The sequence below is a fragment of the Falco rusticolus genome, chromosome 6, assembly GCF_015220075.1.
Source record: "Falco rusticolus isolate bFalRus1 chromosome 6, bFalRus1.pri, whole genome shotgun sequence".
Taxonomy (NCBI): Eukaryota; Metazoa; Chordata; class Aves; order Falconiformes; family Falconidae; genus Falco; species Falco rusticolus.
Window position 1 is genome coordinate 49,158,414 of NC_051192.1, and position 16,023 is coordinate 49,174,436.

The 16,023-nt window shown below is 40.2% G+C and overlaps 1 protein-coding gene across 2 annotated transcripts in view; it reads right to left on the reverse strand.

Moving 5' to 3' along the window:
* Window positions 1–255: 255 nt before the first annotated feature.
* Window positions 256–16,023, reverse strand: part of LOC119149609 (plasminogen-like) — a 29,247-nt gene continuing 13,479 nt past the window's right edge. Inside the window, exons 10-19 of one of the 2 annotated variants that reach the window (XM_037391033.1) lie at window positions 15,275–15,434; window positions 13,587–13,777; window positions 12,449–12,597; window positions 11,636–11,729; window positions 9,531–9,648; window positions 8,403–8,477; window positions 7,712–7,852; window positions 4,231–4,337; window positions 1,576–1,721; window positions 256–568 (exon numbers count right to left, since the gene is read on the reverse strand). In XM_037391033.1, the coding sequence (XP_037246930.1) occupies window positions 410–568; window positions 1,576–1,721; window positions 4,231–4,337; window positions 7,712–7,852; window positions 8,403–8,477; window positions 9,531–9,648; window positions 11,636–11,729; window positions 12,449–12,597; window positions 13,587–13,777; window positions 15,275–15,434 (1,340 nt within the window). In that variant the 3' untranslated portion in view covers window positions 256–409. Of the gene's footprint in view, window positions 569–1,575; window positions 1,722–4,230; window positions 4,338–6,362; window positions 6,585–7,711; window positions 7,853–8,402; window positions 8,478–9,530; window positions 9,649–11,635; window positions 11,730–12,448; window positions 12,598–13,586; window positions 13,778–15,274; window positions 15,435–16,023 lie in introns of those variants that run through there. The other variant, XM_037391034.1, reaches the window with a different exon arrangement.

A 16,023-nucleotide genomic window follows, 5' to 3' on the forward strand; every position in this document is an offset into this window, starting at 1 on the left:
CAGCAATGGGTATAGGGACAGGCCTGATTTGGGATAAAGTTTCTTGCACAGGGAAGAACTTCTACACAGAGATAGGCCAGCTGCTTGCATGTACGGAGGAGGAAAGCAGGTGTCTGAACAAAGAGGAAGCCATTTTCATGAGCTGGAGCACATCTCAAAAGAGAGGGGTGAAGTAGGAACCCCCAAGCTGCTGCCACATGTGACATGGTTGATTTACCCAGGCACAACACACACACACACACTGACAGACAGTAATAACTGGTCAACTTGGCTATTGCAATAGCTACTTATGCTCAGCCAGTAATGAAATTTATTTCAGTTTCTTATGAATTATTAAAATTTTAAAACCATCCTTGCAATATTTCTGACACAGGGACTGCTTTCCAGAAAAGCTAGCTTGTATCCAGATTCAGTGGGCTGCCATTGCATTCTTGATCCAGGAAACAAAACTAGGAATTCTGACAAAAACAGGCTTTGATGGTTGGGTACAGTCCAGTCCCCAAGAGGTGACTCCATATTGGACAAATCTGTCCTTATCTTCGCAGACCAGAGGCCCTCCAGCTTCAGCCTAGGAAGAAGAGATAATAAAGTGACTCCTCTAGAGACACTAGACATGCAAACAGTAAAATACTGGCAAGAATAATATTGTGGTAACTCCGAAAGCCTCAATATATGACTGAGGCAAGGGCTGTAGAGAGGGAGAGTGTTTTGTTAGACCTGCTGGAGTAAAAAAACTAGGGGGGGGGGTGGGGGGAAGAATTGTTTCCTAGCACCCAGGCCATTCCCTTGGTCTGAAGATCTACCAATCATGGATGTGGAAACATCCCCAGATCACTGTGAGGCCAATTACACACACAAAAAGGAAGTTCTTAATTTTCCACATCCTCTGACCTACCTCATCCTGGACAAAATGAACTTAATTGTTTTAATGTTTTTAATGTTTTAATGCCTTAAAATCCAGGCATGGGGCAGGATATGAATACCTATGTCCAGCGATGTGTGAGCCTATCCATGAATGCACTGTACACACTCTCAAAGATATCATTCGCACCGGCAGTCTTGAATACCTGCTCAGACAGACCAGCATTTGCTTTCTCACTCTGTCGCCAAGTAGCTGCCATCTTTTTATTCAAAAGCTCCCAACATGATAGCCTCCATTAAGAAAACCACATTTTAAAAGTATTTTTGTCTACTTGCAAAAATTAGAAAACTGGAAGCATTATCAAGGGATTAAATAATCAAGGGATTAAATAAACATGTGGTACAACTCCAGGCTGCATCAGAAACAGTCACTCGTTTCCCCTCTGTCTCTAGGAGCAGAGGGGAGTGCAGGTAGCATATTTCAGGCTTTATTTCAGGTGAGGCGGGGTATTCACAACACTAGGCTGCTATAAGTAGGGTACGTCAGCATGCAGTTCTGAAAGGAAGGCAGAATTACCTGACACAATTTCCCTGCTGTTCTGGTTGACTGGGTAAGCTTCATGCAGAAGCCTTGAGTTGCTTAAGCTATTTCTGAGCCTTGAAAGTACAAATTGTCACTTGACCCGCTTACACTCCAAGCTAGATTATTCTTACCTCACAGTTATCTATGCTTCCAAAAGTAAATCCACCACAAAATTCATTATTTTTGACACTTCCATTCAGAAATTCAGGGCGATTACATATTCTGTTTTCAAGCACAGGGAATTCAACATCTTTTAATCTGTTGTCTGTATCAGTACCTTTATGAACAACCAAGAAAACATAACAGTTATAAATGGCATCATGGTCATTGTGATCTGGTGAAGCCTCAGTAATGAGAGGACTGGGATCTGTCCCCAGCTCTACTATAGCGTCTGAGCTCCTTTGAAGGACCTTGTTAAATCTATCAGCAATTTTGTACTTGTATCATGCCTACCATCAACATGCAGAGATTATTCTTCTTTGCAAAATATTAATAAATAAATAAAAACAGATGCTTAGTATTCTGATCGCTTGTGTCAGTTTGTAGGCTATCATCATGGTGCCGTAGCAATGGCTTGTTTCAGGGGGGAAAAAGTTTGCATGGATTTACTTTACATTAATTTGAACTCTTTCCAGCCTGAAGTGTTTTCCAGGAGGATTTTCCTTAAGTCAAGGTTGCATTTTCCCAAAACAGTTCATTTAGACATTTGGCTCTGGCTCTGCTCGCCCTCGCCTGCTGATTTCATGAACTAGTTGCGCGAGATGGCAGGACCCTCCTTCCCACTGCCTAAATGCAACAATGGTCTGTTGATTTTCCCATCCTAACGTGCTTCCAGAAGAAATCCAGCCTGTACCATTTTTCAGTGGCTGTGATCACTAGAACATAGGAAGTAGCTGCCACCGTGTGGCAAGCTGAACAAAAAGAAAAATATGCAAGGTATGAAAGGGAAAAAAGGTGAAAAGCCAGTGAATACTGTCTATGCTGGAGAAAAGCGTTACTTGATAATGCTGATGAGTTACACTAATAGTAGAGTGATTATTCTTAAGCATTATTTTCATAGCATCGATTTTGTAATTAAATGACACGAGAAGGCAGAAAAGGCACTGCAATCTATGTGGAAGGTTTTTATGGCGAAACTCAGAGATAGGGACATGTTCTGTTCTTTTTTTTTTTTTTTAATTCTGTGGATGCACACATGAAGAAAAATCAATTGGCTTCATTTTACAGATGGAGTATTAATAAGGTGCTGTCTGGCAAATGAGGTGGAAAGGCATCCCTTGCGTGTAGCTCTGGAAGGCCAAAAATGTGTACGTGGGAGCTGAGCCTGAATGAGAGCAGATGCCAGCATCATTGCTAGGAGCTGCAAGGATGAGGAATTGCCTCCTACTGCAGCAAAAGCTGGTCAAAGAGGGCTGTGTTTCTCAACCCACAGCATAAGTGGAGTGAGAGCTGGGCAGCAGGAAACCCCATGGTCTGTTTCTAATGCTAGACTGTGAACAAAACTCAGGTGACAATTAAAACCCTTCAGCTTGAACTCATTTTGCCTGTGCCCCAAAGGTGCCTGGATCTGAGCAAGCTCTGACTCAAAGGCTTCACAGTTCCCGGGATGCCATCTTATCTTAGATACAAGGTCTTAAGACTGGTGCTTGCCCATATATACTATCAGTCTGGAGTCAATGTAGGACCCTGCAGAAGTCTATGCAGACAATAATGTTTAGACTATAGGACAGCAAACGTAAGTTTCATTCAGATGTTAAAAAAATGTATATCTGAAGATCAAAATTAAAAGCAGGGGCACTATTGGAGTATTATCATTATTTCTTGTCCTGCTTTTGGCTGGGACAGAGCTAGTTTTCTTCTTAGAAGCTGGTGCAGAGCTGTGTTTTGGATTTGGTGTGAGGACGCTGTTGGTGGCACACTGATGGGTTTGGCTGTTGCTGGGTCATGTTTATACTCAGTCAAGGACTTTCCAGGTTCTGGGGCCCTGCCAGCGAGAGGGCTGGAGGGGCACGGGGAATTGGGAGGGGACACAGCCGGGACAGCTGACCCCAGCTGGCCAAAGGGATATTCAATACCATGGGATGTCATGCTGAGTATATAACCTGGGGCGAGGGGGTTGGCTGGGGCCTGCCGATCATTGCTCAGGGACTGGCTGGGCATCAGTCAGCAGGTGCTGAGCAGCTGTACTGTGCATCACTTGGTTTCTTTTCTCCCTTCCCTTTGGATTTCATTCCTCTTTCCTTCCCCCTCCTTTTCATTATAGCTGTTGTTGTTGTTACTATTACTATTACTATTATTATTATTATTAATAATAATAATAATAATGTTCTTTTGGGTTTATTTTATTTCAATTATTAAATTGTTCTTATCTCAACCCTTGAGTTTTACATTCCTTTCTGATACTCCTCCCTATTCCTCTGGGTGAGGGGGGAGTAAGCAAGTGGCTGCATGGTACTTAATTACGGGCTGGATTTAAACCACAACATTTGTGCAAATACAGTGCATACCTAAGCTGAAGAAAGATCAAAATAGAGAGAGATAAAAGGTGGTAAAGTCTTGAGTCCAATTCTCCTCTCTCTTTTCTGTGGTTTAATGAATCAAGTTTATGTGAGCAATGAGGGGGAAAAATAAAGCTCTGAGAGAAAGAAATAGAAGGAATAACATTGCCTGGTAAACCTATGACCTAGTTAAATCTTCAGTAAAATGTGTGTTCCCATGAGTGCACATATTTTGGGATAGGATTTGAAAACATTTCTAAGTTTTTAACCATACCAAATATACTTTACCTCTTTTTTTCCCCCAGGCAGTTAGAAAACATACTGCATTTCTTCCTATCATCAGACTGGTTTCAGGCAGACAAACTGGTTTTACATGGTCATTAATTGTCACAGGACTGAAAAACAAAGAAAGAGTAATTAAAAGATCCTTAGAAAAATTACCATCAGCTTGTTCAGTCTTCATACTCAGAAGGCTCTGCATGGAAATGGCGTGGAGAAGGGTGGAGAAGCTGATGGTGTTGTGTAGGTGGTTGTAAAATGGTGACTAGTCAGTGAAAAAAAGATGTTCTTAGCAACTGAAAGTCTCTGGGATGTGTTTGTGGGCAGTCACAGTGCAAGGGTGTTTGCAGCATGGTGCTAGAGCGCTGATCTCTGGTTAACTCTGGTGTGTATAGGAACATGCACAAGACCAATCCCAGCTCTCAGCAGCCCTTGCGTGTGGTGTGAGCCTGACATCTCAGATTGTCTCTGCCTCAGTGGTTGTGGACATTTTCAGTGACTTCGCAGGAGGAGGAAAGGATGGATGACTGAGTAAATAAGCAGACACAGTTGAAGTTGCAGAAAATTCCTTTCTCCTCTGGTTATGTGGGTGATACAACTGTGGGTGTCATCATGCAGTATCTCACACATTACTAAGTCTAGCACATCAATAAAGTAAATACCAATATAAATCTCTTAAGCATCACAACATTGTGCCTGGAGGCTTCAGCACTGGAATAAAGCTTGATATGGAGGGGGCAGGGCCCTGGGAAGCAGTTCTGCAGAAGATGAAAACATTGCATAGGGAGGTCTTTGCTTTGGACTGTTTGATCCCTTGTTGACTTTCAGATGTAGATGTGAAAAGATAAGGTGGCTTCTGGAAGGTATATCACCCTAGGAGTCAGACAAGTGCAAACAGTGAAAGTAAATCTGAACAAGCTGTTAAATGAGATCTACCACTGCCAAGAACCTACCATGTAAAGTTTAGTTCTGATTGTTAAAGAAAGTAAAAGGACCTGAATGAACTCCAGGTGTTCAGTCAGGGTAAAATGAACCATTATAATCTCTTTCCAGGCCCAGAATGATTTTCAAAGTATGTGATGTGATAGCTAGTAAGATCTTCAATATCCAATTAAAGGCAAATAAATCCTCCTGTTCCTAACCAAGTCATGCCAGGGCCATTGGCCCCAAGAAAATTCAAGAGAATGAGAGACCAAAGGGAACAGAATTTGATCCATCTTACAATAAAGATCTCTCCAACACAAAAATCTGTATGAAACATGAACACAGCAGTCCAGGAAGGTAGGAGATGTTAACCAGCTTGGGTGATGAAGCTACAGTTGTGCCAGAGCTGTCACGATCATTTTGAACGTTATCCTCCAGTCTTCTGAAGTCCAAGATGGTGATCTCAAACCTCCACTCTCACATGGTTCCGTTAAATTAATCCTGTGTGAATTCTTTTCCCTCTAAGAATGAAAATCAGTCCTGCAGCTTCCCAAACTAGTTCATTCACTTTTCAATAAAGTCCATTTTTATATCAAAAGAATTCCTGAGAACTGATAGACAAGAGGAGATTAAAGTGAGAAAGCTCAGATTGGTGAGGGGCTTGCTTTGTTTCCAGGTTTCTCTAAGTTTCTAAGTTTCTAGCTCCTCTAGTACCTTTATCTTCAAGGTTGTACTTAGCAGCTCAGGTCTAATTCCACTGGTAGTATGGCCCTAGCAGCAACTCTGGCTCTTACTTGGCCTGCTGGTGTGACAGTAGCCTGGCAAACAGTTTTGAACTACAGCAGTAGAGCTTCTGCTTTATTACTACAGCAATGCAGTTTCTGCTTCTCCAGCATCAAGAAGTTAACTGTGTTTCTACCTATGCTCCTATTCTTCACCAAGAAAATTTAACATCCATCCTAAGATGAGACAACACCTAAAAAACCTGTTGGCACAGAAGGAACTGGCCTTTGAATGGGATTGCAATGAACACCAGGTGGACACTGGCATCTTCTCAGAGGCCTTTCATGTCTGAGTAGGTAAATGAACAGGAGAGCAGGAAACAAGACCTCAGAAGATGTAGTAGAGTATGGATGACATGACATTGAGATGGAAGTATAAAGTCCTAGACAGAGCACATCTTCTCAAGAGCATGACACATAATTTACCTGGGACTAGACTTCTACCAAAACTAGTGGTCTTCCTCAACAGATCAGCCCTCCTTTGGGATGATTTTGGTCAAGATCTTCAGAGACCTGCATCAGTTGTCTGAGAAGTCTTGTCTATTGCCACAAAATACAGGTATAGGAGTAGCAACCAGTCTTCTCACATCATGTTTTCTTGGGTGATCTGTTTTATGAACAGTGAAGATTTGGAAGTGCTAAGGTCCATGAAGAAAGCTGAAGACAAATGTAAAGAAGGAAGTTAATGAAGCCGAAAATAAGCAAAGTTGATCTAAGCCAGAAACTGGGGGATATGGTGCCCATATCTGTTATTTATGGCATCTCACATGCAGAATGTGTTCAGATGGTGAGTACTGCTGGTGCAAAACGGACTACAGTGCTATAGCATGCATGTATCTACCGTGCAAATGTGCATAGCAAGAGTAAAACCAGTGGAGCATGAGTTCCTTCTACTAACCTGAAGTCAGTGAGATTTTGATTAATCAGGCACCAGAGAACCTGAGCTGAAATTTAATGGAAATTGTTCTAAGTTCATTAAAGCTGTATGGTGGATTTTTAAAAAGAAACGTCCTCTCAGGTCAAACATGAGGTTTTCATGATCTTTAATCCATGTGTGGCGAGCATAGAAAAAGAGGGAAACCTATGAGTAAGTAGAAAAGTTTCAGGAGCATTCTAAAAGGGAACAAATAACATTGAAATAACTGCACACATTATGGAGCAGATTGCTCAGACATCTAAGCAATGTACAGAAAAGGACTTCAGGCAATTACAGTTAGGCATAGGGGTTTTCACTATTTCACGAGCAGGATCTAGTGTTACTGAGTTTTGGCCAAGTCTGCAGCTTGTGAAACATGCATGTGGCCTGTGCTGGAGCACTGCCAGTGAAATTGGACACTTCTACTTGCTCCGTGCAGAAGTGGGGTGCCTCCTGGCCAAAACTTCAATTGGTGCTCACAGCCCTCAGAGCTGAGCAGGAAAAGTCTCCAAGCAGAAGATCCTCCAGACACAACTCTTCTTTGGTTTGCCTCCACCCTCCCTGCTTCAGTGGTGCTGCTTCTTAGCAGGTGGCAGGTGGCAATTCCTCATGACAATCCTTCTCGTCCTAACTAGTCCTTGCCTTCCCTAACCTGTGTAAAAAGCTCACAAGGATTATACCAATGGGGTTATTCAGCAGGAGAGATGCTCAGAGTTCACCCTTGAACACATTTATGGTAACACTTGAAGGGACTCTCATACTCTCTTGCACCACTCACAACCACCCCTGAGAGCTAACACCAGGCTAAGCTAACTTGTGACTTCAGAATAGAGGTGTTAGGGGTGGAAACCTTGGACTGAAATGATACCTGTTCAACTTCAGCAAAGCAATGTCTGCTCCACTCGGTTCCTTTAATACTTTCTGAACACTTCGTATTTGCAGGGATGGCTCTGATGCAACGAGATTCTGTATCCCAAGAAACACCCTGTAGGAAGAAGGCTCTGTTGGCCTGGAAGAAATTACAATGGCAGGGTTATACATCCATACATGTAGTCAGGAATGCCACTCATACAAAATTCAGTGATATCCCTGGAGAACTGCAATTAGCAAGATGGTCAGGTTTCTTCTGATCATAGATGCTATCATTTATTCTTGGGGAGAAGGAAAATGTGGCTTTTTTAACAGTTTGATTTTTATGATGAAAAATCCCATGGGCTGTAAACGATGTGGCACCTTCTTGCACTGTTCACAACTCCTAAAGCCCTAAGGATCATCAGCTAGCCACAGTTTTCCAAGTGAAATTAGTGCGAGCGCATCATTAGCACCCTCTTTGGCAACCTTTGGGGAGGGGGAGAGCTCAGACAGGAGTAGCCTCTGTTGTGCTTTGCTACTGTTTGACTGAAGAGTAGAAAATAAAAATCAGCTTGCTGGCAAGAAAGACAGGAAATAAGGAGTAAAGAAAGTGCCCTATTGGGTACATCTTTCTGCTCTGTTGATTTATAACAAATCATACAGATTTATTTAGGAAATGCCTATCACTCATTCTGGCGGATACTCACTGTTGCAAGCACTGAGCTGCAGTAAGGACCCACTGTGGATGTATCAGAGTGCCAGCACAATGGTGCATGTTGTTACTAGAATAGAGAAGACAATCACATTCATTTAAGACTGTATAGTCAATTCTCCACCATCCATGTTGTGCACAATCGAAAATATTAGCAAGCTAGCAATATGCTCCTTATTCGAACCTTTCACCTGTCATAGTTTTTCTTTTGCCAATGGCAAGAGAAATCAAACGCAGAATTTCAAAGGACAAGCTTTATTTGCTCCAGAACATGAGGGACATGAAAAGAAATTTGACACCCAGGTAAAATTTGTGCAACAGGGTGCTCTTGCTTTCAGGAATTTAATAAAAACAATTACATTTCCTAACAATTTTACTTCTGATATAATGGGTTTGTCCTGTTGAGCAATTAATAAAATGATACATCCTTCTGATTTGTGGAGTTGCTTTGGACTAGTATTTAAATAAACCTTACTGTGGACTTTTAACTTCTCTTGGGGTAATATTTATTATGGTGACCATCAAGAACTCTATACATTTTTTCATTAGCCTTTCTGTAAGCACTTCTTCATCTCCTATTCAGCCACTGTCATTGTGACTGCGGAAATGCTATGCATAATCATTTTTTTATACTGAAAGATCATGGTCTTCCTGTGATATTTAACACAATTATGGTGGTCACAGCATCATTTTACATTTGAACTAGATTGGATGCTGGATGAAGAAGGAGGATCAAAATCAATTCATACATGTTTGTGGCCATGTTCCTGGGCTTAAATCCCCCACTGCAGAATGCAATTAACTGTCACTGTCCTCAGTGGGAATTATTTCTTCCCCATTTCAGTAAATAAAGGTGTACTTAATGTCTGCAGTTTAAGTTTGCCCTCTAGAGATTCACGAGAAAGTGGGGCATTTGAGATCAATAACCCAATAAGTAGCTATCTGTGAACATTATGATTAAAAAAAAAAAAGAAGTTTATTTTACATGTTAAGGCATTTTATACAGAAACCAAGGCCAGTCTCTGGAAGAATATGCATTGTTTCCTGTCAGTCTCTTTCTAACGCCTGTTCCCTGTGAAACCCTGGTGCTCACAGATGGTGATACAGTCTGGAATATCAGTACCTCATCCTGAGGCTGATGTGCCAAGGCCAAGACCCTGGAGATGCGTTGCACATGATATATTGTGCACAGGCTCGCTCACTCCTTGTTGAGACTTTTCCACAGTCATGTTCAGAAGAAGCTACGGAATAAAAAAGCTACAATGGAGAATTTTAAAGCAGTTCTGTAATGCCATCCACAGCACAATCAGATGAAAAGAGAAAGGCATAAGACATTTTTTAATCTTCCTTAGGCTCTCACTTTTTACATTGGTTAATAGAAACTAAGGAAAAAGAAACAATCAGAACCTTCAGACTCCCTTATATTATCATTACCTTGAACATTTAAATCTGGTGCTCATATATCACATTTGACATGACAAAATACTAATTTACCTGGGAAGAAATTGTTAACTATGTCAGTACTTGGATGTAGTCAGATAACTAAAACTACAATAAGCCCCATCCCCAAAAGAAAATATGTAGGAAAGCTGAAGGGAAAAGGGAGCTAAAGACAATGGAAGAAGCTGAACGAGAAAGAAAGCTAAAGAAAATGGAAGAGTTTATTGCCCAGACAATAATACCATTTTCTAAATCCTTTAAAACATTACGGTTTACACCTTGGTTGAGTTCAAACCAATCCCTAGATTATAAATAAAATTGAGTCACTGCCCCCTCATCTTAAAATACTCCAATTTTGCCCTCACACTGCTCACTTTACTTTCTTGTTAATCCCTATCTCTCAGAACTTTTTAAAATGGATTGAGCTTGGGTGCTCAGTAAGGACCCAACTAACTCTTTCCAGAGCCGCATATGGTGCTATGGATGTTAAATTTGTTAGTTCCAGTATGAGACAATTAATAAAGTAATCAAAGGCAAGAGACTGTAAGGCTCTCCTACCCCTTACTTTAAAAATCTATAATTCAAAGACTGTTTCGAAAAGAGATCAGATCTCAAAGTGAAGCTCTGCCACAGCAGTTCCAGGGAGCAGGTTTTTACAGCTGTGTTATGTTGTTTGTATGCCATGCGTTATTCTTTTTGACTGCACAGCTCTTATGCCTCGTTGACAAAATTAACATGTACAATTATAATGCATTGCTGCTTAGAGGAACACATGAGCTGGCCAGCATGAAGAATATCGCATACTCCTGAGGGAGTGACCACTTTTCGCTATTTTGTATTTCTACGTTGGCCAACAGAGTAGGGACATGGCCTCTAGATGTTACCGTAACAAAAACAATAGATGAGGTGAAGAAGAAATAGACTTTACATATCCCTGCCAGATATGTTAAAAAAAAAAAACAAACACAACAACCACCTGTCAAAATGCAGGCAAGGAAGGGAAGAGCAAACAAGATGAGTGCCAGGTGTACCAGGCAGCACTCCCAGTACATTACAGCTGTAATTATTGGTGATTACAGTATGTTGATGCCCACTGCCAGGGCACCACAAAAGGTAAAATCTCTTTCACTGCTGAGTTTTTCAGCAAACACTATACATGCTCAGTGCACTGCTTACTATCTCAAAATAGAAAAAAAGAGTTAAGGAAATCTGTGTAAAATATCTAGGACCAAATTCACTCCCGACCTCAAACAAAAGGCAAAATTCTAGGGACAGATTATTTGAACATTCAGATCAGAATAAAAAATAACTCAGCAGAGAATGAAAAGGATTTCAAAAGATGTCATCTCTGGTGCTCCTAACTAACTGGAAAAGTATATAAGCAGGTTCTTGAGGCATTAGTCCTGCCACATATTGCATGGAAAGGCTAGCATGAACATCAAGGAATCACTCTCTTATGTTTGAGGAGCCCAGGGAAAAAATGCCTATCTTCACAGTTTCACTGGATATTTCAAATTGAGTTAGCAACTCAGAGTGCTTAGCTTCACTGACAATAAAGGGCATACACATTGATACCTATGAAATCTTAATGATGATTCTTAGCACCAGGTTATCTAAACGTTGGCTGACTGTTAGAGGTGCCCGATTGTGTCAAACTTCCATATAAACCTAAATTCAAATCTGAAGCTACTGCTTACTGCAGTTTTTTATGGTTGGATTGAAAACATTTTGTAACTATCATAACAAGTTGTAGATAGGGAGGATAGAAAAGTCTTTAAGGATAATTACAGCAGCGTGGGATTTCACAGTACTCCCATTTTTTTTCTGGGTCTGTTGTGAAGCACCAAACACCATTTACATCTCCATCAGGATTCCTGCAAAACTGTAATAATTACAAAAACAGAGAATGAAGACTCCAAATGTTAGCCAGAAAATGAAGAAGTCTGTAAGTGCATGATTTTTAAAAAAGTGTTAAACTAAAACTTTGAATTCTTTCTCCTAACTACTATTCCACTGTATGTTAGATGCTTTCTATTTCCCCTGATCAGAAAATTCTCTTTCCTGTGTCTCAAAACCATTAGGTGAAATTTGAAAAATATGATGAAATTGCTGTCATTTTCTTCTTCCACCAAGACTCATCCTAGCTCTAGTGCTTTTTAAGGCCTTATGAGAAATAAAGTTTGAAGTAGGATGAATAATTGCTTTACACTAAAACATTTATTGTTGGCCTAATCCTTCTTCCCCTAAAGTCAGTGTGAGCAAATTAGGTCAGCCTCAAGAATTTGCCAGAAGCCTGCTTAGTTTGTGGCAAACAGCAAAAGACATCGCTTTGGGGTTTGCAGAAATCAGGGAAGTGCTGTATGATTTCTTCTGTGCTGCTTGCCTGTCAGCGTCGACCTCTGTGCTTAAGGTACCAACATCCTAGGTACTATAAAATGCATCCTTCCCTCTTCAGTGCTATTATAGGTCTGGACTATCAACGTGGTGACTTCCAGATATGCTTAACCTGGTCTATAAAGACTGAACGTGAAGTGTTTACTGAGGGGTCATGGACAAAGAAGACAATGTTCAATGACACCAATGACATTAGCAGCTGTTTACATTTTTATCCAGGCCTGCTCCTGGATGAGTCACGGGAGTGAAATATTTGTGGCTATGAGGTTTCTGAGAACTCCACGCTTGACAAGTTCTGCCTCTTGCAGTTTTTGCTACTGTGCCACGGTAGTCTTTACCGTTACCGTTAATGCAGTCTGTGAAAAAAGAGGAAAAGGAAATAATCGTTAGCTCTTGAATCTATATGTGGTGGTGATAAGCAGAAACAAGCCAGACTAAGTACCTTTAGGACTAGCACACTCCCTAGTGTCTACAGCAGAAAGACAAAAATGTGCCCTGTGATATGAGCTCTTAGTCTTTCAGGATGGATGTTTTCCTGGATGTACAGAGTAACTTAACTGGAAAAAATTTCGAGGAACTTCAGGCTAAGCATTTTCTGTAACATATTGCAAATATCTGAAAGGACTCCAGGATTTTTGCTAAGTCAGTATGAGTAAGCACATTCCATGGGAGAAGTGTATTTCAGTTAACAGCTCATTAGGCTGAAAGAGCAACTTTTGCTTCCAAGGACATTAACTTCAGGTACTTTCTTCTTCTGCATGTGAGAAAGAGTACACAGCACCATTTAGGAATGTATCTTTTATCCAGCCCTGCCACCTTCTTTTACAAAGTAAATAATCTGTGAAAAGTTCCACCATAAATTCAGAAAAGTCACACCACCTTGACCAACATGGACTATTATGGAAGAAACAAAGCAGGATAGAAAAAAATCCATTTCTCTTGGTGCATACATTGTGCAAAACATGGTTGCCTATGAAGAATACAACAAGCTAACGTCGACCTCGTGAAAACATAAAGCACAGGACAAGCAAAATTCCTATAATAATACTTTTCACTGTAATCATAGTATCAATAGGACTCAGCTACAGAAATGCTAGAAATTTTGTCTATTTTCCTCGTTCCCCTAAATGAAAAAGATCTCCCACAGAATGCACCTTAAAAATATATAGGCTACAGGATACGAACTGACTAAAGAGTACATGCTTCAAAATTCAACCCTACAGTTCTGAAAGCTGGAGAAGGGATGTGATTTACGTTGCAGCCCTATTGAAGAATAATTTTTATAGATTACTATTTCCTTTACCCACGGACTCTACAGGAGGTGACATTTATAGCCAGCTGTTACCAGATGTGGTGGGAGTAGTCAGGTCACTGTTTTGTGCTGTTGTTGCAGGGGGATCATTTGGTGCGGGCTTTTGTGTATGATCATCACACCTCTTGAGATTGCAGTACTCCCATGTCATGTTGGGGTCCGTGGTGAAACACCATGGGCTTTCATCACCATCTGGGTTTCTACAATAGTTGTCTCTCAAATCCCTGTGAAAATACACACAATAGTCATGCTGCCTGAGACAGAAAATGATCATAGGAATGTCTTGCCAAAAAGATGTGCATCTGTACTACACAGAGATAGATTCATTTATTAAGTTTTTACTTATTGCCAGATATCCTATTACCAGCAAACACATTTATGCCTGTGAAATGAGTGGGGAGCTGTGTTTCACAGACGCATCAGAGTCATGCATACATTCATGCGTAAGGAAACAAAATTCAACTACTGGCTTAAATTCTGGCTGTAATGTATCAGTGTGCTGAGTAGCTAAATAAATGCCCAATATCCTAATAATTTAATTTCTAAATATATATGTATAAGCATACACAATTTTGTGAATGTGTGAATTAGTAATAAATACGCAGGAACATCCATACTGTTGGTGGGCAATTATGCTTTCCCAAAATTTTTATTTTAAAATGTCAAAGGGTTCTTTCTTATATTCAGAAGAATGGCAAACAAATACTTATGCAAATGATTCACCCCCACCCTCCAACATTTCTACTGAATTCAGTGGGACCACTCCCATGCCTGTGCTTGCTGGGGCAGGGGGAAATAGAATTTCTCTTTCTCTCTTAAGTAATTTGCAGAGTTGGAATATTTCCCCATCCTGAATCACATCACTGTCACAGAATACAAAAATTGAAATGCTTCTTTTCTGGATATGTCAGAACACCTTGATTACACATTTTCACAGCTTGATTTCAATTTTTTTAAATGTTTGTGAAAAACAACCCCTCTGAGGATGTTCCAGTTTCACTACATCATTATTTTTGATGTCAAAATATGACTGAAAATGTAAAAAAAAATTATTTAGTGTGACATCATAAAAAAAGCCCAAAAACACAGAAAGTATCAACCTTCCTGCTTATACTTGTAATTCACCACGCAATGATGGATCTCCTAGCAGCTGATACCTTGGTGCTGTCCTACCCTATTAAAAACTGGCACATTAGTAATTTCAATTAGCTCTCTAAGTCATTGCTGGTCCAATTTTGTTAGTCTGAAGAAGACCAGCCAAGAGGGAAAATTCAGTATATGTAATTCTGGTTGACCAATTCCAGCTACAAAGAACATTTAAATGGTAGTTCTAATCATAATATATCTGACTGTGTGTTTTGCAGCCTAAATGCTGTGTTGTCCCCAGATGAAATAAGTAGAAAGGCCACCACAGAGGTCTCAAATTAATAAACAAAATGCATATTTCAACAGATCCCCAGACTCTGGATACAAGTCTCACAGGGTTGGTTACAGAAGCTCACATTTAAGAGTAAAGTGACACATCTGTATTTTACTCAGAATTTAAATAACAAGAAAACAGTTTTTATAAATGAGAGTAACAGAAAATGTTTCAGTGTCTTGGAAAAATTGTCTTTTATTGATACATACCCTGACAGTGTTTTAAAGCACAGATGTGCAAAGATAATATAAGCAGCAATAGTCATTGTCAGATAAAGCAACAAAAAGTGAGATAAACATACGCATCTGGGAATCTGTCCGGGGTTTTTTCATGCCTGTGTGGGAACATGGAGTTCCAGGCCTGGCATTTTTTTCCTGATGCAGTGATGGAAGCTGTGCCACGATAACTCTGGCCTCTGCCTTGGTAGCACTCCTCTGGCAGGGGAACCTGCACAGGCACATCTGCAGCAAACAGCAGAAACTGGTCTGTTGCATCACGATTTTATGTTCTTATTGAGTAGGCAGAAGAAAGCATCAAACACACAGGATGACAAAACCAAATTATTTGTTTATACAGACAGCATCCAGTGAGAGCATCATGGCCAGCATGAAAAGCAGAAGGACAGAAGGGCATTTCCAAAGATATTTAGAAAACTTTCACAGATTACCCTCATCTGTCAGGTGTCATTCAGTGGAGCAATCACCACTCAGTTTCATTTTGGTATATGTGAACATGTTTGAACTAAAAATCAGAAAGTTCATCGAAAAAATCCTCAAAGATCAGATGCTAATGATTTTGCCCCAATATATTTCTAAAATGGACACTATTTTAAACTTTATACTCTCTATTATCCTTTTGATTGCACTAAGGCTTTCTTGTTATTTTTTGTGCTAAAATGAATGGAAGTTTCAGAAGATACTTTTATTACTTTGGAAGCTCCTGTCCTCTCTTGTGGCTACTTTCAAAAAATGGGACTTCATTTTATAGAGCACTTTTTCATCTTTTTATCCCTGTTTTTCATGTTTCAATTAACTTGCTAAAAATGCCCTA